The 24,787-nt window shown below is 48.2% G+C and overlaps 2 protein-coding genes across 10 annotated transcripts in view; one reads left to right on the plus strand and one right to left on the minus strand.

Annotated features, from left to right (window-relative positions):
* Positions 1-1,774: 1,774 nt before the first annotated feature.
* NONO (non-POU domain containing octamer binding) lies at positions 1,775-15,702 on the minus strand. Of its 6 annotated transcripts, none has more exons than XM_082062162.1 (11): positions 15,286-15,702; positions 14,250-14,418; positions 11,533-11,753; positions 10,211-10,512; positions 8,014-8,109; positions 6,912-7,108; positions 6,573-6,657; positions 6,213-6,315; positions 4,813-4,855; positions 4,061-4,170; positions 1,775-2,810 (listed from the first exon to the last, which is right to left on the minus strand). In XM_082062162.1, the coding sequence occupies exons 1-11, from the start codon at positions 15,319-15,321 to the stop codon at positions 2,673-2,675; spliced, it is 1,500 nt and encodes a 499-aa protein (XP_081918288.1). In that variant the 5' UTR covers positions 15,322-15,702; the 3' UTR covers positions 1,775-2,672. The 6 variants fall into 6 exon arrangements, with proteins under 6 accessions (XP_081918288.1, XP_081918289.1, XP_081918291.1 ...); XM_082062163.1 differs by having other exon boundaries at positions 11,533-11,726; positions 15,286-15,698; XM_082062165.1 differs by having other exon boundaries at positions 14,295-14,418; positions 15,286-15,695.
* A 623-nt stretch (positions 15,703-16,325) lies between these two features.
* The window catches only part of ZMYM3 (zinc finger MYM-type containing 3), a 31,336-nt gene continuing 22,874 nt past the window's right edge, over positions 16,326-24,787 (plus strand). For 3 of the 4 annotated variants that reach the window (XM_082062158.1, XM_082062160.1, XM_082062161.1), the window contains exon 1: positions 16,932-17,005. The gene's annotated coding sequence lies outside the window, so the exon portion shown is untranslated. Of the gene's footprint in view, positions 16,399-16,931; positions 17,006-24,787 lie in introns of those variants that run through there. The other variant, XM_082062159.1, reaches the window with a different exon arrangement.

The following is a 24,787-nucleotide window of genomic DNA, read 5'->3' on the forward strand; positions in this document are numbered from 1 at the left end:
GCAACCCTGCACTACGACAGTCCCTGGTGCCGTTTCTCCCTGCTGCGCGCCTCTGAAAACCTCAGTAATAGTAACAGTTTGCTTTACAATTTCCTTACTAGACCCTGTCACAGGTTTTCATAAAGCAAATGAGAATAGTTACCTCTAGCATTCACACCAGAGTGTTTGGTTTTCTTTGTTGTCACTGATCTTCAGTTTTCACCTGGTACTGGTCTTGTGGTCTTTTTAGATGGAGTTTTGAGCAGTGCTAAATTCCTCCTTCCCCATGATTTTACACACCTACTCTATAATTTTTCTCCCAAGGAAAGGCAGTAACCAGACCCATCCTCATCTTACAGTTTAATAGGATTGAGGCAGTAGCACAGTGCTGCTGAAAATTTGAGCTCTCTTTCCCTTTTCTTTTGACTGCTCATTAACAGCAAGCCAGGTGAACAATGGGCAGAACGAGAAACAATACAGACACCTGGGTGCAACTTCACAACTTCTTCTCCTAATATTTCACACTTTGGAACTAAACGTGCTTACAAAACACCCATGGCATGAGTGAATGTCTGCTCACCATGTTCCAGACGTGAGCCACAAGATCAGGTGCATCCTCTCTGCAGGACAACAGAAAAGCTAATCAGCATTCTCACCAATTTTTTTTTTTTTTGAGATTTTGCAATATTTAGGTGTCCTAGAAAATGCACCAGGTGAAAAACATCACCAAACTCTTCATACTGTGCCTACATTTAAGTCACAATCCCTGTGATAATCACTATTAAATACCATATCACCTGAGCAAGCCCGCTACTAGTCCTGATGCTTTCAAATGTGGAAAACAAATCCAGCAAAAGAAACAAAAGCAGGAGCTGCTGCAGTCTCTCCAATACAGCTTATCAAGCATCCCATTGCAGGCTAATTATAAGCCATCAAATGACACGGGTAAACCAATACAATCCTCCAGTGACTATTTCATCTTTCCCTACTTACAGAGGGACCAAACTCTTCATTTTTTAAGGTTATTGCCTTGGTAACGTTAGGTATTTGAAAATGTTTTCTTCTTCCCTATTATTTCATAAGTCTGTAAGGCAGCTTCTTATGCTGTAACTCTCATATAAATTTCCCACCTAAATTTACCTTTAAGCTTCTCTCTCTGGTCCCCCCTCAACTCAAGAGTTTCAGCACCAGAACACAACTCTCAGAAGGCTCCTGTCCCCACAGATTCCCTCGGGTATGGCACAAGGTGACATGCGACTGTCGCTGCTGACAGCTGCGAGCGCTCCACTTCCCGACCCAGCGCGGGAGCTCAGAGCTCTGCAGGAGGGTTTGCAACTGCAATGCACGGCAGACAGACAACTCAATGCAGGGCAGACAGACAGACAACTCTGTGCTATGCAGATGAGACAAATCAAACTGCACTCCCAGGGACACACGAACAAGTCTCACATCTCGCCTCTCTGCATCCACAAGACGGACACATCGTAGGTGCATCAGGAAGTCCCTTGTTGGACGGGGTGTTCCAAAAAGATGGACACAACTGCAGAGATACAGCAATTTCAAATTGGGTACATCTTTTTGAAACAGCCTGTATTTTGAAATGCTGAAGTTGAAGGTCTCATTCCAACTCAAAATTCATTCTGTGGCAAGAAGAACTGCTAGAAAATTCTCAGGGATCAAACCTGCTCTTTATAGAGCTATGCAAGAATGATGTGCACCATAATCTGAAGCTTGATTTACTTCGATCCATATGTACACATTGTTATTAAAAAAAGACGACACAACACACCAGATAAAAAAGGCTTAAAATTCACTTTAATAATGCATTCCTGTAACATTCCTCAGACAAACTCAAACTTGTTAGTGGGACAAGTACAGCTTGTGTTTAAACAGTTTACACTAAATGAAAAATCTTGTAGTACTTCTACACAAAAGACAGGCAAGGTTAAGATTATACAAACATTTTTTTTTTTCAGTTAAATCTTCAGCATGAGATACAGTATCTTTGTCCAATAGATTGTACTTTACTACCAGTAAAAATAAACAGTGATACAACACGTTATCAAAAAATTCATCCAAACAAAAGCCTCCGAGCCATTCAGGCTGCACGTGACAGTGAACAGATGGTCCAGATAAAAAGAATAACTACAAGTTAGGAGAAAAAAAAGAGAAAGAAATAAACGAACACAAAATCTCCCCCAATTCACTACATGACGTATCATCTGGAGCTCTATAAATTTACAGAATTATGGGAGCTGCGAAGTACCCAGATGCTGCCCTAGTTCTCCAGAGACTTCCCTGTGCTCTTAAGCAAGGTATGCTACGCTAAAGAAATGCCAAGACATACTGCAGTTTTATCTAGTTTAGTTTCAGGACTCCAGCTGCAAATAGGAAACCTGGAATGGTCAAGGCATTAAGGTCCTTGCCAGATTTTACCGTTACTGAACAACCACGGCAGCCTCCCAGAATCCATTTTTCACATTGAAATTATAGGAATGCACCACATGAAATTTTCTAAAACCTTTACCAGTCAGACTGCACTCCCCTTGTCCTAGAGTGGCTTTACCAAAACAGGCCCTAATTAACTATTTTTAATATCCCCCCTCCCCCCCCCCCCCGCCCAGTTGAACCCTGTGTGGCCTGCCAAGATTCCATTCCTCTTTGGGGCCTGTGCAGAGGGTAGCTTAATCCTGTTAGTATCTGCGACGCTTGTTAGGGCCAAAATCACTCCCTGGATTTCCTCTGTTGAAGGCAGGTGGGTTCCCTCCCATCGCTCCGAGGCCTTCCATCGCACCACCCTGGCCAAAGCGATCTGCAGGTGGCGGTGGAGTCTTGCAACGAGGACAATGCAGAAGAGGCAGGAAGAAAAACAAGGAACAAAGGGCAAGTTAAAGTCATCTGAGTTGATTCAAATTCTACCACAATTCCAGGTGACCTTGCTACAAACCTTCACCCCACCACAAATATCTCTGAAGCCCAAAAACTGGACTGACAGGACCACTGCAGGACCAAGTCTCTTTCCCCACATAACCTGTAGTCGAGCATGCTGGAATACAGTCTGCACCACCTCACAGAGCAGTGCCCTGCTGTGGAGCATGTGAGTAATGCAGTCTGGGAAAGGAGAACTTCACGTTTCTAACATATTCCTTCACTGAAACAAAACGCAAACGAGGAGCAGTGAACTGCTATGGCACTATCACACTCCATGTGTACACTATACTCCAATTCCAAAATAAGTCTGCGATACTAGTTTTGTGCCCTGATCATATCCTGTTATTTCCATTCCTTTGGCTCTCTCTTCCCTTCCAGCTGGGTTACTGCTATAGCCAAACTTATTCCTTCCAGCAGGGAGAAGATGATGAATAGACAATTTAGGTTGGAAGGTACCTCAGGGGGTCTCTAGTCCAACCTCCTGCTCAAAGGAGAGTTGGCTATGAGGTCAGACTAGGTTAGTCACAGCTTTATCCAGTTGGGTCTTGTAAACATCCAAGGATGAAGACTGCAGAACCTCTCTGGGCAAGGAACTGAAGGTACTGGGGCTAAGTGACTATTAGAGCAGAGCTGCTTTACAACAGGCTCAGGGGTTCCCATTTATTCTTGTCCATGTGTTCACAGCAGTGACACATTTATAAGCAAGGCAATGTGATACATATATGCACACCATAATTGGTATTATTAATGCAGATGACTCCATGGTATTGCCTGGTTCTACAGAACACAGACCTAAACTTCAGTAAAATTATCAATGGGGAGGTCCCAGGGACTCTCGATGTTCAGTTCACTGGCAGCGCAGCAGAGGCACAAGCAGTAACACAGCATTCCATCTATCAAAGACCTCCCTAACAAATGTTTTAGCACCAGCTACCTTGGCAGTAAAGTAAGTAGTTCTTAGAATTGGCTCCATCTGCTGAAAATTACCAACTAGTATCAAGGCAAGATTAACTTCTAAAGATTTCAGCAGGAGTTAAGCAACAGGTCTAGGTAGGCAAACAAGCTTCAACTTTAGCAGTATAGTGCTACAACAAAACCAACATAATCTGCATTTAAAGATTTGCACAAAAAGCAGATGGAGATACATTACCATTCCCATGGCTCCATCTGGTATCATAGCTCCAGGACCAGTCGCAGGAGGTGCAGCAGCTGGGACGTTGGTACCACCCATAGCTCCTCTATTGTTCATGCCAATGGTACCTGGAAAAGAAAACTCAAAAATAGTCCTGGCAGACACAGCGACTGGAGTCTACACATCACTCCAGAGCCACAAAACACCGTGTGAGCTCCACACAGCATTATATTCAGGGACACAGTCCTAGTCTAGTAACTAGCTTTGCACTACTAGGTCAAAACAAACTGATCTTGCATTCCAGTATTATCTGAAACCACAGCAGGCTCTAACAGTTACCACCTTCATCAAACACTGAGCCCCCATTGCCTTTCTTGCTTGCTCTTGTACACATGGCCTGAAACTCTAGATCATGTAGTCAAAATACGGAAATACAGGAATTATTTCCTGGATGCAAGGGCTAGCAGTACATGTCATACCAGTTTTGGTATCAGTACAAACTTCTGAAGCACACTGTGAATCCAACAGCAACTTCAACCAAGCCTTTTGCTTACCGAACTGGGTCTTTCACAATGCACGGTACTGCTTCGTACCCAAATTCTGCTGTTTCCTGTCACATGAACACTTCCTGTCACTGAACTGGTAGATTACTATAACTGAGTTTCTAAATAAGAAGCCAATAAAACAAGACTACTCAAAAAAATGTAGAGACTTTGTAAAGGAGAAAAGGAACAAACATAGGAACAAAGATGGCCACAAAATACTCTTACCTCCCATACCCATCTGTCCCATTCGCATGTCTGGTGGCTCCCTCTGCAAAAGAGACACTCATTTCAAATGTAATTATACAAATTCAATGAGTTCTGAGGTTTTACTGCTGAAAACTGTGTAGAAGAGTCATTCCCAGGGTACATTTCAAAAGCAAATGTGAGCTACCTTCACACCATTAACTGCTGAACAAACTGGCCTTATTTTAAATATCTCATTCTGAAAGACCATTTTTCACAATCATGGTATGTGCATCCGCACAAGCTGCATGTGCAGATATTACCAAACAGCAGCATAAAGAGATATCTGATATCCGGATGGAAAGATCTGCAGAGCAGCAGTAACAAATTAGATAGAATTAGTTTTGCTACTTCCTCAGCATATCTAAGAAGCTTTTCCTGTTGAAAGGAATGCAAGTTCACATGAAGATGCAGCACTGGGTCACTTGCACTAAAATACCAGTTAATAACTTCAATTTCTCTTCTATTAACTGAGTATAGACACATCACAGATCTCCCTCACTGTGACGCTAGGAGCACCTCCCTTCAGCGAGGGTACTACTTTTTACACAGTGGGAACTGAAGATCAGAGTTCACTTCATCCGTAGCCTCAGTGCCACTGTTTATCACATGAAGGCACTATTATTTAGAGAAATCAGGAGTTCTGCTATGCAGGATAATATTCACACATTTAGGTCAGTCACACAGTCTTAGCCTTTTTGGTTTGACATATGTCTAGCTAATCTGCTTAGGGGCCAATTTTTTGCTAGGATACATAAACACTTGTATCATTGGCATTGAACCACCTCGAGAGCACTACAGCTGCCGCCACAACAGAAAAGCTGCTGGGACTCGAAATTAATTTTAAGACAGTTCTTTATAGAGCTAGAGATACTGCTGCTAAAAGGCAGATTACCACACATTTTACTTTACAAGAGAACACTTGACCAACTGACTTTCAAGTACAAGCAAGTCACATGCCTGCAGCTCTGCCTCAAGTTGGGATCATTTCATCTAAGCATGACTAAGAAAGACTGCAGGCTAGCGATACAGCCAGGCATAAAACCACTACACGGTTCTGCAGCCGTACTTCAGGACAGCACATCTTTGTTACTGTTAGAATAGAATGAGTTAACACGTATTTTTCTGAGCAGCAAGACAGCTAGAACCGCTAGAACCGGTCCTACATGAACCACAGTGGGTCAGTAACTGGGCTATTCATATTTTCCAGACTAAACTGCATTAAGATTGCAGGGATTCCATAACTCAGGGCAGAATGGGCTAAAGGTGCAGAGTACCTCAACCAACAAGTTAAGCATTCACAGAAAGCCTCGTGCTGTGGAAGGGCAAAAATCTAATAATGTCAGTGTCCAGATATAACAGGAAGGTAGAAGAACACATACCGCATCAGGAAAATTCCCTTTAAAGCCTTCCTGCTGGCGTCTCATCATCTCTTCTTGCTGTCTTCTCATTTCCTCCTCACGGCGCCTGCGTTCTTCCTCTTGCCTGCAAAAAGGTCCAACGAAGCTCAGCACAACATACACCAACAATTTGTAAAATAACCAAATACTAATCAGAGGAAGAAACTCCTGACTCTTCCATCTTAAACCAACTGTACACTCTCCCTATTAATAAAAAGGCCCAAAATAACAGCTGCACTTTAGGTAGTAATTAAATTGTCACACTGAACAATTAGGTGCACTGAAGAAGCATTTCATTCCACAATATTATGGATTCACATAGTTTCATAACCTACCCCTTACCTGAGTTCCAACTGTTTACGTTTTTGTACTTCCTGGTTATGCAATTCCTCCATTCTCCTCAGCTCTTCCTGGCGTCTCATTAAATCTGTAAAAGATGACAGTAAAAAAAAACCAAACTCAACTTCCTGCACTAGAACCACCACAAACAAGAGAATAAAGTAACGGAGCCTCCAGTAGTACAGAAATATCATTCGTTCATTTGGTGCTACCATGCTTGGTTACGAAACAAGCAGCTGCCCCATGGCTCACGTTCTGTGGGCTCTGTCCAGTCTAGTGAGTTACCCACCCCTGGATGCTCCATGACCAAGTTCCAATACTGTATTTATCTTTGACTGGTACCTTGCCGCATGAGCATAACTTGGTGCTCATGGCGAGCTGCTTCCATTTCCATTTCCAGCTTCTCTCGAGCTTCCTTGATGTTGCGGTCTACTTGTTCTTGCTGCTGCTTCTCCATTTCTATTAGAGCCTTCCAACGCATGGCATATTCATACTCAAAGCTGCCAGGCTGTGCAAATCGAGGAGGCTGCTCACGTTCCCTGTCAGACAAGGAAGAACTCGTGAATGGTTCACAGCAAGGAGGAACCAAAAAAAAATACATTTGTGTGTTAAATGTAATGGCAAATCCTTTTAACAGTTAGAAATTTATTTCTTAGTGCAACAAGTAAGGAACCACTTTGCCTTCTACTTTCTCACAAATAGCTGTGCCTGAGATAGCAGTTTGTCTGCCCCTCAGGAATTGCCTTATTGAAAGGAGAAACTTAAGCAGAATCCTCCTGCAGGATTCATTATATTAATACATGGAAACTGTGTCCCATTCTCCTCCATAACAAGCAATGACACTGCTTTCATAAAACACCAGATTATGGGTAAAGACATTTAGAAATACTCTTGAAAGACAGTCTTTTCTTCTTGCTGTACATTTTACAGACAGATCCACTCCAGAAACAAACACTGCCCAAACATGGCTGTTTATTTCACCAATTTACGCAGCCACTGCACCTGGAGAACATGACTATTCCCAACACAGCCTCCCAGCTCCTGAAGCTCTGTCATCTTCCTCACTTGGAAATTTCATGAGCTCACATGGTTTACTAATTCCCACTGCTCGGATCACACGATACCTACCTACACTGGAAAGCCTTCAAAGACCATGGCCTTATACCTGGACAGCTCCACAATCTCCTCATGCAATTCACATAATTGCTTAAATTTTCACTGTGGGTTCAAATCTGTTTCCTCAACAGACTTTCAGTAATACTTACAACAAGTACCTTAAGTGTTTGCTTCAGGTTCTCATCGGAGCAATGGGATCTCATGTTGTCTTAAACTGAGACAATTTTTTTATTCCATCAACTGAAAGCCACCCTCCTAAGACCAGGGGACTAAATCAATGTCCCAGTCCAGAGTTAGTCTCATGTACTGTCACACAGCAGGCACATACTTGTGATATTGCTGGTTTTTGATGACTAGTTTCTCTGGTAGCCCCTCTTCATCATCATACTGATCCATGGGCTCCACAGTGACAGGCCGAGGGAATCTGTAAAGAAAAGATGAGGTACTTTCAATAACATTCAAGAATAAGCTTGCAGTGTAAGAAAGCATGCATATTGTGTCTGAACTGGACTGCTTTTAGCACTGCTCACAGAAATTCAGAGCAGTTGAGGATCTCAACCAAAGGGAAACCAGAAATCACTTTGAACACTTCTTTATTTTCTTTCCAGAGTTGAAGCTGAACTGTTAATCAATGTAGTTGTGGAATCCAAATGAAAATGTACTGAAAGAACACCTGCAGTTACTGGTTCAAATTAACAGCTTAACTGGAACCTGATGTCCTCCAGTAGGATCTACTCAGCATGAAGTCTTACAGTCCCTTAAAGTCTGTTTTTTCTCCTTTTCCTCCCTCACCACATGGCCAACCACGGGCTGTGCAAGTCCTTGTGTGCCTTCTCACAGCTGCCTAAAGCAAAGAGTAACTACACTGCTCCCCACTGGAGGCTGCTGGCTGTAGCAGTCAGTCATACCCTCCTGGCGAGACCACCACGGGCCACTACTGGCAGGCAGAAGTGCTCTACAAGTGTCTATTGGGCCCTGTCTGAACTTCCCTCCCAAGAAATCCACTGGTGCACTTCACAACACAGACACTACCCATGTCTGCTTCTGTCCTCGTGGAAGCATTTAAGAGAAGTGTGCCCAGTCTCTGAATTAGCTCCCCACCACAGCACTGACACTGCTCATGCCGAGCAGAAAGCAGCACCACGGCTTCTCGTTAGCTCCTCAACCCCATTTGCCAGAGCTGGGGGAATGGAAGAGAAACAAACACGTTATGCCAAGCAGCAAGTGGTGCCCCGACTCCAGCAGAAAGGCAGGATGAGAGGCAAAAATCTCCCTTCTCAGCTGAAGATCCACAATGTAGCTTCAACGTGACATGTTATTAATAATCTGATTTTCCAATGTAAACCAATTCCAATCAGTTTATCTAGCTGTTACTGTCATGAACTAGGGCAAACCAGAACAAATTTAATCAAAACCAAACCATAACTAGAAATAAGCAACATAACGGTTTGCTGTCCTATCATCTAATACACTGACAGCTACGAAAAGATTGAATGTTTTCCTCAGCTGCTCTCAGTTATACACTGGTAGTGATTAGTTTTGCATGATCACTTTAAAAAATTTGTTTTCGTGGTTCTTCCAGCATATAGATTCCTGAATCAGCAGAAGCTCCCTAGCAGCAGAGCACTCTCCTTCTGCAGAGCACTACACACTATGCTGGTTATTCCCAAAGAGTCTCAGGGAGAAAAATAGATATTAAAAAAAAAAAAAAAATCTCCTTTTTGAAACGTGTGTACTGCTATGCCACATGCCAGCCTCCAAGAAAAAGGAGAGAAATGAGAAGCACAAAGCTTATAAAATAATTTTAGAAATTAGTAATATAGCCCAAATCTCAGGAAGCATTCTACTCACAAATTCTAGTTCCATACATACAAAATAGAGTCATTTTTATTTCTAAAAGATCAAAAACGTCTCGCTCTTAATAGTTAGAGCAACAAACCATGTTCTGTGGAATGCATCTAGAACCAGTCACATAGTTATGCAAGAACATGCTATCTTGCCTTATGATATTTAAGCACAGGGAAAAAAGTTTATGATGGTGAGAACTCCAAACAATCCATCTGACCAGCTTCTCTGACAGATTCCATGCCCACAGTGGTGGGTCTGCAGTGCATGCTGCTGAGTGGAGTCCCATCCCAAGATTTGCCTCTGAAGCAACCCAGAGTGCATAATTAACACACTTGTCATTTGCTGGAAACAAAGCCCATCGATGGTCTCTGAAATAGCTCTTGTTTCTTTAAGGCTGCTTTAATTGCCCTAAGAAGGCTTATCAAGAAAGAGCTTATCATGAAGTTTTATGCATTTTCCCCACTAGCAGCTTCCCAGAAGAAAGTTTTCAGATCTGAGTTTCAGCACAGACTTACTCTTGTTGGAACAAAGCTAAGTACAGTTCTCCCCAGGCAAATCACCTACCACCTCCTGCCCCACACCTCAACTGTCCTACTCTGGTGTTTAGAAACATCACTCCCAAGCCAATGCCAACCATCAAGCCATACGGTATTGCACTTCTCGCTTTCCACACTTACGTAGTGAGCAGGAAAGACCCATCGCTACATCTGTCCAGGGCTTTCCTAGCAGCAGGTTTCCCTGAGAACTCCACGATGCCTTTCCCAGAGGATCGTCCTCTGTCATCCACAATAACCACAGCCCTTTCCACCTGGCCAAACACTGAGAAGGCTTCCTCCAGGAGCTCGTTGGACACAAACTGAGGCAGGTTCCTGACTGTCAGTGATGCGCTGTGGCATGCAAAACGCACTCTTAGCTGCTTCCCACGTAGAGGCATGTTGTCTAGTTCCACCTTTGCAATCTCTGCCAGAGTGCGAGTTTCCTGAAGATATAAAGAGTTATTATTAAAACTCTCAATGCTGTACAGGATCAGCCAGTCACTGTCACAACAGTCACGAGCCTATTTCCCCTGAACAAGTACTTCAGAGAGGAAAAAATAATCCTCTCATAGCATGGTAAAATGTGCCCTAACAAACCATGGCTATTCTCAATCATCAATGACTCCAGCTGAATAAGCATGCACAGAGTTTGTGAGGGAAAAATGTATCAGACATGAGCTTGGCGCAATAGCCAGTGCAAACTAAGCAATCAATTAAATGATTGTTATCTATCAGACATAATTATATAAAAGCAATAAAGCATGCCTTTTTTTAAAATACATAAAAAATAAAAATCAAGATTCAACTATTAGCCAAGTTCGATAACTGTAAAAGGAAACGCTGATTGCACAACAATCCATGGAAGATATCCTATGCCCCTTTCACACCTTTTCACTCATTCAAGTCACTACCAAGCAGCTACACTACAGCAAAGCATCCCAGACTTTGGAGTGGGAACCTCATGCTCCATCCACTCACCTTGGGGCTTTCAGAAAAGTAGTACATGAGCCAATGAAGTCTAAGAACCATTATTCTATGTTGGTAGCTACCTCCCTTCTAGACAGGCTTCAACACAATCATCTAGAGATCCCCTACCTCAAGAGCACTGATCACACCAGCAAAGCTGCGTGACAACCTATGGTCATAGAAATTCCATGTTTATACCCTTCCAGGAAATGGAATTCCACCTCGTCTATAGTAGCGTTGTGTTTTCTGTTTTCTACCAGCTTCAGAATAACTTGATCAGATAATATCAATCCTGCCACAAGCTGCCTGAATTCACATTCCTTCTCCTAACAAGCTCTAGACAAACCACTTGTAGAAGCTGATCCTATAGTGCAGCTTACTAAAAATCAACAGCAGGCTTAATTAGCAAGATATCTGATCATGTACTACTTCCAATTAGCAATACTCCAGTGTAAGTCATTGCCACGAAAACACCCCAAAGGCAACAAGTCACTCACCAGCCTGATAAAGCCAAAGCCTTTGTCTTTGTGTATGAAGACTTCACCTGCCTTGCCATACTTCTCAAATAACTTTCTCATCTCTTCCTCTGTAATATCTGGGGGCAGATTCCCCACAAACAGGCGGCTTCTTTGGGTGAAGGTCTTTTCACCAGGTTTCCGGAAATTCTTCAGGTCAATAGTCAGGCCTTCATCTGAGGGGAATAAGGTACACAGCTGCTCTACAGTTGGGGGGATAAATTCTATTAGGTTTCATCACAGTGAACACAGAGACATAGGACAACAGAGGTAACACCACCCATTCACTTCAGGCTCAAACTTTTCCAGCCATCTCTACAGCAACAAGGGGATTTTATTTCAGAGTGGGCCCATATTCTTTTTAAAGAAAACATGTGCTTGGACCTAGGTGTTTGTTAGCACCAGTGAAAGATTTTCTACAACTGGAAAAAATAACACTGCAGCTTGAAATTACATGAAAGATTTTGCTCAACTTTTGGAGAACTGGTAAAGATGACCAGCCTGCAGCAAAATCAACTATACTCACAATACAGGATTTTGCTGTCACAACCTAAATAATTACAGAAAAGCCACAGTTTGTCTAGCAATCAGATTTTTACTCAAAAACCTCCAAATCTGGATGTCTAGAAAAAGGTGCAAACAGGAGGAAATTTCACCCAGACAGAACATTTGAGACAGCTGTTATTCTATAAAATAGGATTTGGGTTCTAGAGTCTTGGGTTCCAAGCTGAAGAGAAGGCTGGAATGGTGAAAATAGTGAAAAAAACCCACCCCAAAGCTCAGCCACATAGGTGAGACTTCAGAAAAATTATGAAATTCATTACAAAATTCTATATTCAATAAGTAATGCTCTATCTAACACTAATAAATATAGGACAGAACATTCTCAAATCCCCACATACATTTATACATATATATACACACATACTTACAAACAATTTTTAACCCTTTATTTGGCAAGAGCCCAGCACAATTCTGGAAGCTCTGCTATAAGTCAGACACAGGGGTGGCTTTATTGCTTTCACTTCCTGTGTCCCATTTTCTTAAAAGTATATGGAACTTCCCCAATCAGGACAGCAAGCCACAGAAAGCAATTCCTTTGCTTTGCAGAGGACATACCTCATGGCCACATGTATTTAAAAAAAAGTACAAACATGAGCGGCTTGATTGAGTCTACAAAGCATGGTACTAGCCAGGAAAGGCTATTCATGCAAAGACAATGCTTGCAAGACATGCAAAGAAAACTCCTTTATAAGAATAAGCACACCTCCATGGCTAACACTATTTAAAAAAAAAAAAAAAAAGAGACTTGACAGTATATCGTATATTTATAGAAGAGTAGTGACAGCAATTTGTCTACTTCACACAGTAAGGATGCGGTATTTTGCCTTGTGAGCTTCTTCACACCATTAATAGAAACATTTGGAGATAAGTTATACCACTATCACTGTTCTGCCTTAAGTAGATCCACTTGAAGGAATCCAGGATACAGTCACTCACTATGAGCTGATCCCTGTGACAATACCACAATACAGTTGTTGTGTAGCATTGTTTCCAACCTGACTGGAAACAGACTGGTCTGCCACCCTTGTCTATTATCTTCCATGAACTGACAAGGAGCCCGTTTAACAGGGCCACCTAATAAGAATATATAGTTGTTGTTTGTTTGTTTTTTACTAGCCCAGTAACTCTGCGTATGCAGTTAAACCTGCAACTTTGACAGAAAAAACACACAGAGGAATCAGGCAAAGTGCACACGTGACTTCTATACACTTTTGTTTTGAATGGCCAAAGTGTCCAAAATAAAATATATATATATATATATATATTTCTAATAAAACTAAAGCACTTCATCACCTCAAAATGCTAACGGCAATGCCTGGCTGCCAGTCATACTTCTAAACTATCAAGTTAGATCAGTCGAGGCCGTAGAAGCCATTAATGCATATTGTTTCAGCACACACGCACCCCTTCTGTATCCCAAATAACAGAGCTACAGTCCACACTGATTAAGAACAAATCTGGAAACACACGAGATTACAGTAACAGCCATTGTCATTGCCAGCTGGGACTTGAAAGCTGAAATAGTACTCAGTAAAGTATCTCCCAGTCCCTCCCATGTAAAACTTTAGTCTTAATGGACGACTGCAGATTACTGTAACAACGTTCTTACTACAAATGTATCTTCATAAATCACAAAATTATTTTGCTTGTACTTAAGGAAACCTGTGTTCAGAAGTCATCTGTTACGATGTGGGAAAAAAGGAAACAGAGCCAATAGAAAACAGACCATCCCACATTTGTAAAGTTTACAGAAAGTGTAAAGACTTCCAAACTCTTTTAAGTGCACTTTTCTTGAAAATTTTAGACAAGGAATGAACTCCTACATCACTGCCCGGCGTCACGAACACAGAAACAAATCCCAGTCAAACCCACGGAAGCCGCACGCACACTTGAGCGGACTAAGCAAAGCAGCCCACACCAATCCGGCTGCAATTCAAACCACGGCCCCCAACAATGGGACACCCGAGCGCTGCATGCACACAGGCAACAGGAGCCGCGCTTTGCTCAGGACCCGACGTTTCATTGTTCCAAACCGAACGAGCGGGTTCTGTCCGTTTCCGCCGAGACCTGTTGCCCCGGTACGGGCGGGCAGGAACCGGGACCCGCGTCACCCGAGGCGGTCGCTCAACGCCTACCCAGAGCGGGGCCGGGCGGCTCCCCGCGGCGGGCCCGGGACTCACTCTGGCTGTTGTTCTGCTGCCCGTTGGCGGGGATGGCGGGCGGCGGGTGCTGCTGGTGCTGCTTCCGCGGAGCGTGGTTCTGCTTCTCCATGTTGAAGCCCTTGTTGCCCTGCATCTTGGTCACCTGCAGGCAGACACGCCCGGTCGGACACGGCCCCGGAACTCGACCGCGGCTCCCGGCCCCACAGCCCCCGGGGTGGCTCCCGCCACCACCGGCCCCGCCCGCCCGCCACAGCGGCCGCGTGCAGCGGCAGGGCGGGCCGCACAGGCCGCGGTGAGCTCCCGCAGGGCCCTGGCGGCGGCGGCCGCTCAGAAGCACCCGCCCCGCGGCAGAGCGGAGCCGAACCGCGGTCCCGCCACCGCCGCGGCCTCACCTGGTGGCGGACACGGGTCCGATGCGAATCGCGGCCTCCTCGCCCCGCAGCAGCCCGGAGAGGACCGCGCGCGCGGCCGGAACTCGCGCACCCTAACAGGGCGCCTGCGAGGCGCGTTCCTATTGGCTTCCCGACTCCCAGCGCCGCGCTACCACTGGCCGTGCTGGCCGCCACTCACAGGCTGGCCGCGGCGGGGCGGGACAGCCCGCCCCAGCAGCCCGCAACACGGAGCCGATTGGCAGTGCGGGCTGTGGCAGCCCGCCCCGTGCGCTGCCAATCATGGCCGCGGACATAAAGCTTGGGTGAGAGGCGAGAAAGGGACAAAGGAGCCCAACCAGTCACGGGAGCGCTCTGAGCACGCGCAGAAAGGGGAGGGGGGGCCCGCGCGCCTTAAAGGGACAGCGGCGGCAGCTGAGAGCGTGTCGTGCCGTTCGTGTAACGACCCTCGTTACCGTGTGCCCGGGCCGGTGGCGGGAGCGGCCCACTCTGCCCCTCCGCTACAGCCAGTAAGTACCGGAGCCCAGGCAGAGCTGGGGGAGCCGGCGCATCGCTTGGGTCCGCTCTCCGTCAGCCCCGTGCCCGCTCCCTTCCCTGTCCAGCCGCGGGCGCCCCCGTACCTGCTCCTCGGGGCACCGTTCCCGCTGTCCCGCCATCTCTCTCCGTCCGGACGACGCTGTCCCGCTGCGGGAGGGCAGCCGGCTCGGCAGGAGCAACCGGTCCGCGGGAGTGCGGAGGGTCCGGCCGTGCTCGGCCCCGGGGGCTGCAGGGTGCCGGGAGCGGTCCGGCTGCCGCCCCGTCTCGGACACCGCGAAGCTTGGCCGTTAACTGACGCCGGCGAGTTGGATTTCACCGCCTTTCAATAAACCTTCCCGTCTCCCTCTGTGTCCCGTCGTAACCGGGATTGGGGCCGTGCGCCCGTGGCCCACCGCTCCCCGGCAGCGGGAGCCCCGCGGCGGCTCGTAGCCGTCCGGGAGCGGGGAGCAGCCGGCGGTGCGGCCGGTTCTCCGCAACGTCGCCGTCGCCTCCTGACGGCTGTAACCCTGCCTTTCTCTCCCCGCAGCGCGGGAGGTCGCCCCGGCGGCGCCTCCTGGTCCCAGCGCTGCGGAGCCCGGTGTGCTCCCGAGCTCAGCCCCTGCACCCCCGATTTCCCCGCGGGGACACAATAAAGCAGGCGGGGGGAGGCCGAAGGATGGAGGAGCCCTCCAGGGAAGTGGGGTGGCCAAGAGGGAAATGGTGCCCTTCGGGAATGAAGGGAGCCCCGGCCCCACCTGGAGTGGAGCCCCCGGGAGAGCTCAAGCCTGGCTGGGGAACTACGCGAGGGGCACGGCTGGATGGATGGGGGAGGGGAGCCCGGGTGGGGGCTGCTGCGAGTGGGGGAGGGGAGCCCGGGTGGGGGCTGTCATGGCTGAGGGAGGGGAGCTAGGGAGTGTGTGGGGTGCCACGGGTGGAGTGGGGGCAGCCTGGGGGGCACGGAGGGGGGCGGGACCTGGGTCGGGGAGGGGAGTCCAGCTGTGTGTGGGATGTCGAGAATAAGGGGGGGATGCCTGGGGCGGGAGGCAGGCGGCGGGCGCCTGCCGGGGCAGCCCCTCCCGGGGGCGGTGCCGTGTCCTGGAGCCCCCGCGGAAGCTCCGCCCGGCTGCGCTGTCACTCACCGCCCCGGGGAGACGCTCCAGCTCCAGGGAGGCGGTGGCGGTGTCTGGACCCGGCCGGGCGGCTCCCCCCGCACACAGGTAGAGGCTGTGGCGGCGCGGCCGGGCTGGATCCCCCGGGGTGGCAGCGGGGCCCGGACCGCGCGGGGCGGCAGCGAGAGGGTTAAGGGGGGCGGGGGGGAGGGGTGCATTGGGGTGGCAAGCCCGCTCCGCGCGATCCGCTCCGCATTTTGCGGGTGGCCGCGCAGGCACCAGCGGGGACGGGGCGCTTCGTTCCGGCCCGCACCCCCCATTGCACATGCCCCCCGCACCGCGCCGTGCCCCGGTGGGGTGCGGCCGCTGCCCGCGCTCGGCTCCACGCTGTCTTTTCGCGCGGTCCCGCTCCGCTACGGTGATCCGTTCCGGGTTTTCTGGCCGCCCGGCGGAGTCTGGGCTGTTGCGCCCATCCTGGCCTCAAGGCTCCGCTCCGCGTTTCCGACGCCGCCGCCTGCAAGCGAGTCTCGCGAGCCCCGGCACCGCCGCGGCCAATGGTAAAGCGTCCCTCGCTCTGCACAGCCAATGGGGCGCTGCCCCCGCCCCCCCTCCGGCTGCAGCGCGCTGAAGGCTCCGAGCGGCGCCTCCATTTAAAGGGGCCGCGACCCGAATCCGGGCTCTGGGTAGAACGGGCGGCGCAGCGCCGTGGAGCCAGGTACAAGCGGCACCGGCCGCAGGCGCCTCCCTACGGCCGCACGGGAGCCGCAGGTGGGGCGGCGGAGCGGCTTGGGCCCGCCTCGAGCCGCCCGCCCGTGGGGTACCGGTGCTTGGCCCCGCGGGTGGGGGTGGGGCGGGCGCGTGCGGCGCGGGTCCCGGAGGGGTGGGGCCCCCCCAACAGAAGGGGGGGGCGTGGCGCGTGCCTGGCGGAGGGGACAGGGCCCGCCGCTCCGTGAGGGAGCGGGGCCGGCGCCGCTCGTCCCCCTCCCCGCCTCCACCGCTTGGGGGCGCCCTGCGGCGGGGGGGCGGGTCCCGGGGACCCCACCCTGATGCGGCACCGGCCCCGTGTCTGCTGGGGGGGACGAGCACCATCCTCTCCACCCCCCGGTTGGGACGGGGGAGACCCCGGTGCGACCCTCAGCAAGGGGGATCAGGCCTTGGGGTCCTCCCCGCTACGGTGGGGGCGGCCCCAGCCTGAGACCCATCCCCACGCACCCCCAGCCCGGGGCCGACTGGGGAGAGTGGAGAGGGAGGGGCAGGCCCCAGGGTGGCGCCCCCCTCCGGTGCTGGGGACCAGCTGCGCCCCCGGCCGCATCGGTGTTCGGGGGCTGGCGGTTCATGAGATGGCACCCACACCCGTGGGCCGGTCCCTGCCGTGGGGAGCTGGGCTGTGGGGCGGCACCGAATGGCCCCCGGCACCCAGCGCTCTGCCCCAGCACCGTCCTGGGCTTGCCTGTCGCTGCGTCTCGGGCAGAGGCTTTGAGCGACGCAGCCTTTATGCTGTTGTCACCACACGTAGTAACGAAGTCTGTGGAGCTCACAAAAAAAATTGCAGCTGCCAGTCTGCGAACTGGCCAACCGCTCTGTCTGCCCTCCCCCTGGGGTGGGTCTGGTCAGGGCTTGGGGGTGTCCGTGGGGCCCGAAATTTGTGTGTGTTTCCTTGGACACCACGCGCTGCTGTCGAGGATCAGGCCCCGCAAGAGAAGGGAGCAGCCCCTGGGGCTGGAGCTGCCTTGTGCCGCTGGAGGAGGCAAAGCCCCGACCTGCTGGAGCCTGGCGTGTGAGCAGCGCGGCCGGCGAGCTGCCCTGGGGACCAGCGGTACCTCTCGTGTCATTTGCAGAGGTGCAAGCAGGACCGGCCCCAGATGGGAGGACGTGCACCAGCGGGGCTGGGAGCTGCCTGTGGCTTGTGTCTGGCACGGGAAGAGGCCCTGTCAGTCAGATAGGCTCGTGTGGGCAGAGGCAGCGCTGGGCATGGTGTGTGTCAGGTGATGGTGGGGACAGGACGCTCAGCTGAGTGCTGGGGAATGGTTCCTGCAGACTCTTTCTGAGGAGAATGAGAGCTGCTTCGTTTGTGCTCTTCCCTTCTCCTTGTGCTGTGCTTCAGCTATGGCTCTTGTTCTAGGCTGTAACTTCTTTCCCTCTCATGGCTGCTGCATTCCCCAAGAAAACTTCTAACATGCATTTTCTCGCCGAAGCCTGCCTACCCCAGGGTCAAAGCTGGTGTTAAGAGAGTAGCTCTGTCATTATGGCCAGCCCAGCTTTATTAAAAGACTAGCCACAGCCTACACGCTGCCACCTGTAATTACCGATCTGCATCTTACAGCCCCAGCGTGCATGTTTGCACAATCCCCGTTTTCCTCTGCACCTGCCTATCCCTCTTGCTGCAGGTGCCCTTGGTTTGGAGGGTGACAGTAAGTCACGACAGATTCCTCCACAGCTCTGACACACAGAGCAAGGGGCTGAGGCCGAGCCCACGGCCTTGCTTTGGGAACAAAGCCCCTTGTGTTATTTCTGTTATGGATGTTTTATGATCAGTGATGCTGGGATGCATGACCATGATGGACACAGATTTGCTACCAGAAGCCTCTGGAGCAGAAGGGAAATACAGAATAGGCTAGAGCTGTGACAATTTATTTGTTAGCTTAGCTAAGGCACCTTGTACTTCAGTATTTTGGCTCTGTAAGGCCACTTAAGGAAAATTAGATGTTTTGCCCTCAGATCCTCCCTGGGACTCTGCCCTCTTGTCTTCTCTCTCTTCCCTGGGTAGTAAGGTTTATCCAAAGAACCAGACAGATTTACGTTGGAAGGGACCTCTGGAGGTCTCTAGTCCAACTGACCTCCTGCTCACAGCAAAGCTGACTTCAAACCGCATTGTTCAGGGCTTTGTCCAGTTGGGTCTTCAGGACTTCCAGGGCTGGGGATTTCATGACCTGTTGCCAGGCTGTGGCATCTCCTTTGGAGAGTCACCTGCTGTGCCTGCAGCTTTCCTCTCCAGCTGGCTGTGGCTGCTTGTGGGAGATGTCCAGGACTTGACGTAAGGGGGTTCAACACCCTCCTGCAGCATTTGGGCAACAGGTAAAGACTGCGGGAAACATCTTTTTTGACCACTTCCAGGTCTACCATCTATTTCTGTCTTTTAATCAGTGTCTTAATATCATTTGGACACTTTCAACAGATGCTGCTCAAACATGCCGTGCACCTCCATGATTTTTTTGTTGTGCTTCAGATAGTACTCCCAAAGCTGTTTTACCCACCCATCCCCTTCCCCAGTGCATAACACTATTTTGGCGGATGTTGTCATGTGGTGAGCCCGGGAAGAAATGTTGCTTATTCGTGGTACAGACACAAAGCTGTATGAGCAGCAGGAGAGTTTGCTCTGTGACTTGGATCTCCAAATGGAGTTGGTTATTGAAGCTGAATTGCTCTCCAGATACCATGCGTTGCAGCTAACGCCTCTGTCTGAATGCGTGTAAAGAAAGCAAGTTGTGTTAGAGCATACCTGGACTTGTTGCTCCTTTGTTGCAAAATCGAACACTTAGTGCTTGGGGGGATCCTGGACTTAGGAAAAGATGTGAGTATCCAAGCAGTTGCAAACTGCAGTCAGGATGGTGTTCTGGGTGGATGAGCAAGCTCCTCTTGGTTGTCTTAAAGTTTACTACTGGTACAGAGGTGTTGGGTTAGCAGAAAATAATGCTGAGATCCAAGGAATGTTGTCAGGTACGTTTGAAGCGTTGCAGGGAGTCTCCTGGTAAACCTAATTCCAGACAGTTCTGCAAGAAGATTTCTGAAATCCGTCCTTCCTCTTGCATTTTGTTGAAGCTGAGATGAGGTTTCTGGAATGCAAACTCAAAATCTAGTTTGGTCATTCTTGCCTTTGAGGAATTAACCATCTGCTCAGTGTTGGAGGGTTCAGGCTTTCTTGATTTTGGGGGACTGCTATACCACGTTTGAGGCCAGCACCATAAGCTGGTGCTCCTGCTGTAGAAAAATCTGGCAGTGGTTTTGGTACCTTCTGGCTTTGGAACTGTTAGAAAACCATGGCTGGAGTCTTGAGGCTGCTGGTGATGTTCTGGGAAGACCCTTCTTTGCCCCATCTGGCAGTTTCTGTTGTGCAAACAGTTCCAGTCACACATGAAGACTGGCCTGAAGGGGACATAGTGACAGCAGCTGCTGTGTGCACTCTGATGGAGACAACCAATAATACATTTGGAGATGAGAAGAGACGACTGTTCACCAAGCCCTGCCTGCAAAGCACAAGATGAAGATCTTGACCAGTGGCATCTGCAGTAGCTGTAGGAGACATGGAGCCACTGAGCACTGTCCTAAAATCTCCAAGTCACAGAGATTTTGCATATCCTTGAGTCAGTTGTTTAAATAATAATCTGTAGTGTTAATCTGGAAATAGCTGATTCTGAGTGTCTGATTTTTGACTTCCAGCTTTTTGAGTCCTCCTGTGCATTTGTCTGTATCTCTGAAGAGTCCTCTGCTGTAGATCTTCTTACTTCTTGTTTTCTTGTTTGTTTTGTGTTTTATATGTCATGGTTTGGTTTGGTTTGGTTTTTCCTTGAGATGGGTCATGTCTCCCCGTTTCTTCTTAATGAACAGAAGAGGTTTATCACTGGCAGATGTTTTCTGAACCATGGTTGATCCTTAAAGCAGTTGGATTCTTGCATTACTGTGTCAGATATTTACTTTTTTCATTTGAAGCACCTCAGCTCTTCCAGTATCGGTCATCACACGTGGACACTAGCCCAGAATGAGTTAAATCATGGCCTAATGTCGCTCCATGACATCTAGTGCTTCCTGCCCACTGATGAGCTTTGTGCTCTTTGCAGACCAAGTCTGGGCTGCCAGGCTGGGGGGTCAGAGAGCTGCCAAAAGCACGAGTGAATAACAAAATCCTTTCTGCTCCTTTCTGGAGAATTTTGACTGAACTGAAACCTGGTCAATAGCACTCTGCGTAGTTTACTGGTGGTTCTTCATAAACTCATTTGCTTTAAAATGTGTTAACCAATCTGTAATAGATGTTTGCAGTGCTTGAATCTGGAAAGCTGTCAACTGCCCAGGTACACTTGGATAAGTCACAGCAATTAAGTTAGCTTTTGCCACATTTGTCACCCAAGGTGTAATATTGTTAATGAAGATTTGTTGACTGAAACCATGCTGGTAGGACATGATGTTATTTATGTTTTATTGATAAAACTGTGTATCGACCACTGTTGTTGGCAAGACCACTAGCTTGGGTGTTACTGTTTATTCTAAAGTTTGGCACAAAAAATAGGAACTTTCTCCAGAGCTCTGCTCAGGTCTTACAGAACTCATAGGTGGGAATTAGCAGGAACATTGATTTAAGTGTTTTAATTTTTAGTTATTAGTTGATGCTTTTCATATTTCAAATGATCTCTAATAATGAAAAATGTAGGTTCTTCAGTCTTCAAAACTATTGAAAATTTGAATCCGTATCCATAAACAGAAGTCTAGGATGGGTAACCAAGCAGCTGCTGTTCCTTCACTAGGGGAAAGCAGTGGCTGCATGGCCGTGCTCTTCCCTGGGCAGCAGGGACTTCTGAGGTTTTCACTTCGTGAGGGAGCGACAACAGTATTTTTTCTTACTGTCTGATTTTAATTAAATGTTTGATGGTAGCTTCTCATTTTGGTAGGTAGGCCATGTATTCCCCTGCCAATAGTTATCTGAAGACAGAAGTAGAAGATCTGTGCAGTTACAGCACCACTGATGTCTTTAATAAACTAGATAGAGCCCCAGGCAGTCACTTGGTATAGATGTCTCACTCTGAGCTGCCAGGTCTGAGAGGAGATCCGTGTGCCCCTTCTTTGGCAGAAAGGGCAGGTCAGGCCTGGTAGCCACACATGTTGGATTTGGTGGCCAATGTTGTGTCAGTCCCATGTGCTTGGGGAGGACCCTCAGCCGTGCCCATCACTTCTCTGGAAGTGCTACGTGAGGAGCACTCTGCTTCAGACCATTGTGCAGGGGACTTTGCTCCTTGAACTTGATCTTCCCGGGAAAGTCTGTTACTGAATACTCAGGAGAGGATGGTGCCCAGTCCTAAGTAAGGAGTTTCCAAGTGTCCAACAGAGCAGTTGTGGCCGCTGTAACGTGCAGGATTTCAGCCCACGGCCCCCTCTTTGTCTGGCCGAGTCGTGTTCCAGCTTGCTGTCCTTGCTGCCAGGTATGTGGCTGGGAAAGAGGAAGATTTCAAGCACAGCAGCGACTCAGCTGTGCATTAGATGGTCCTGGAATAAAAAAAGATGATGACTTGTGGTGGATCATTTCAGCATCTGCCAGAAACAACAAGCTGTTTTTTTTCTGTTGGAGAAAGTGAGGAGACACTTCACCAGAGGTAAAGTGCAGGTTCAGTTGGCAGCTTAACTTAGTCTGAAGCTCAGCAGAATCTGAATGCCTGGGGCAAACAGGAGCAGCAACATTTCTTGCCCTGCTGCAGCTGGGCATCTCTAATTTCCTCAGGTTGAGTTTGATTTCAGAGCAACCCATGGAGCTGGAAAGCATCATTCTCTCCTGTTCTGAGGTCTGCCCTCTTCATCCTCATCAGCTGGCAGTTGAAAGCCACTGTAAAGATTCATTGTCAGGGAAACAGAATTGCAGTGGTGAGCAGGGACGTTCCTCAGCATCACCTCCTTGGGTCCATCCTCATTGGCTCCAGGAGGAGCGTGGCAAGGTCATAGATGAATTGTTGCTTGCAGTATCCTCTGGGACGGAATGACCAAGTGGGTTTTTTTTATGCTCCAAAATTATTCCCAGGCTCTATTTCTACCAAGGAAAGATTAGGCCAGCTGAAAGTGGCAAATATTGTAGGAGTATCACCTCTGTGGATCATTGCAAACTAATGTGAAGTGTTTGAATGTGAATTTGAGGAATATGTTAGTTCTGATCATTATACCTATAAATAAACTTCATTTGTCTGGGTGGCTTGACCTTTTTGCTGCTTATTGTTGTAAGATCTGCTGTCCATATGGAAATTATGTGTGGGGAACATCTTTGAGAAGGAGGCATTGTTTGTATTCTGAGCAGCAGAAAAAATGTATTCATCATCTTGGGAGGGTTCTCACGTGCTTCAGATCTTTAGAACCTTTATTTCAGATGTTTTTATTTCTATTTCACTTAGTTCTTCTTTCTATCAGCCACCCTAAAACATGTGTTAGATCCTGTATTGCTCTGGAATGGGCTCATTCTAGAAGCTTTGTCTCCTTTGTAACTAAATAAGGCAAACCAAATCACCAAAGTCTTTAGTGTTAGAACTTGCTGAGCATCTCTGAAGATTACATCTTCCATAGTTTCTGTTTGTGATTGTGGGAACAGTGCTTATCTGCTATCGTGAAAAAGAAAATGTCAGTGTGTTTTTAGATAAAATAAGGAGGCAATGTCTTTGAACTCCAGCTATAGAGTTTGATCCCCTAAACTCCTCAAATGAGTTTCAGAAGTTGGGTATATTCTCTGTCCAAATATGTCCTGTTTAGTTCTGACTAAACCATTAGTGAGTGAGACTTGCTTATCCTTTCAGAGGGAAGGACATAAAGAATTAATCAGCCATCATCACATTATTTCAGGCTTCCTCCTCTATTGATATAGATGAGTTGTGCCCATAGTAAGCCCCAATAGACAAGAATACTGAATCTTCTGCTTCGTGGCTTAAACCAGCGCCAAATTTAGAATTAGAATGACTCTAATAGAGAGGAATAGGTTTGTGCCACATCTTTTGATTCTGGTGCCTTCCTTGTAGTGTCTACTTACAGCCTGCTTTGGGGAGGTCACACTGGTCTTTTTTCCTGACTCCGCATTGCACTCTTGTGTTTACTTTGCTACTTGTTCTTCCACTTGTGACTGCTTTTAACATCATGGGCTTTACCACCTTTCTTTTTGCCTCTCTCAAGGGTTCCTCCTAGTTCTAGCCTAAGGTTTTCCAATTCTTCTGTGCCTGAATATTAGCCTACATAGTTTTGGGCCTGTGCTGTAGCTAGCTGTAGTTACTCTATAATATGGTTTGTATCTGTCCTCTGACAAGATTCATGCATCTTGTCATCCTGTATCTTGTTCAAGGCACAGGCTACAGAGCTGTGAAGGTGTTTTGTCTGCCTCTATGTTTAAGAGAAAAGCTATTTTAAAAATAAAAGGAGCTTTAGCTCCATGAGAACAGATCGGGAGAAAGGACAGGCCAGATGATTTGGGTCTGGTGAGACAGAGAGGAAGGCAGGGATGGGGGCGTTACACCACAGAACAGCTGTGTGAAGCGTCCTGAATTGGTACTGGAGTCATTTTTGATACCCCAGGGTGTCATTTAGCATAAGCAAGTGTGTTTGCTCTGCTGTGGTGGGGCGTGCAGAGGCCATGCAGTTCCCAAAGGTCTGCTCTACCAAACTGCTGTGTCCCACTGCTGCTGTTTGGCTTTAGAGTTTTGTAACCTCACAGGTAGATGTGATTGACCTGCTGGTGTCCTGGTTATGGCTAGCAGGATTACTGGGT

This window comes from Streptopelia decaocto, assembly GCF_964273445.1.
Source record: "Streptopelia decaocto genome assembly, chromosome: 10".
Lineage (NCBI taxonomy): Eukaryota > Metazoa > Chordata > Aves > Columbiformes > Columbidae > Streptopelia > Streptopelia decaocto.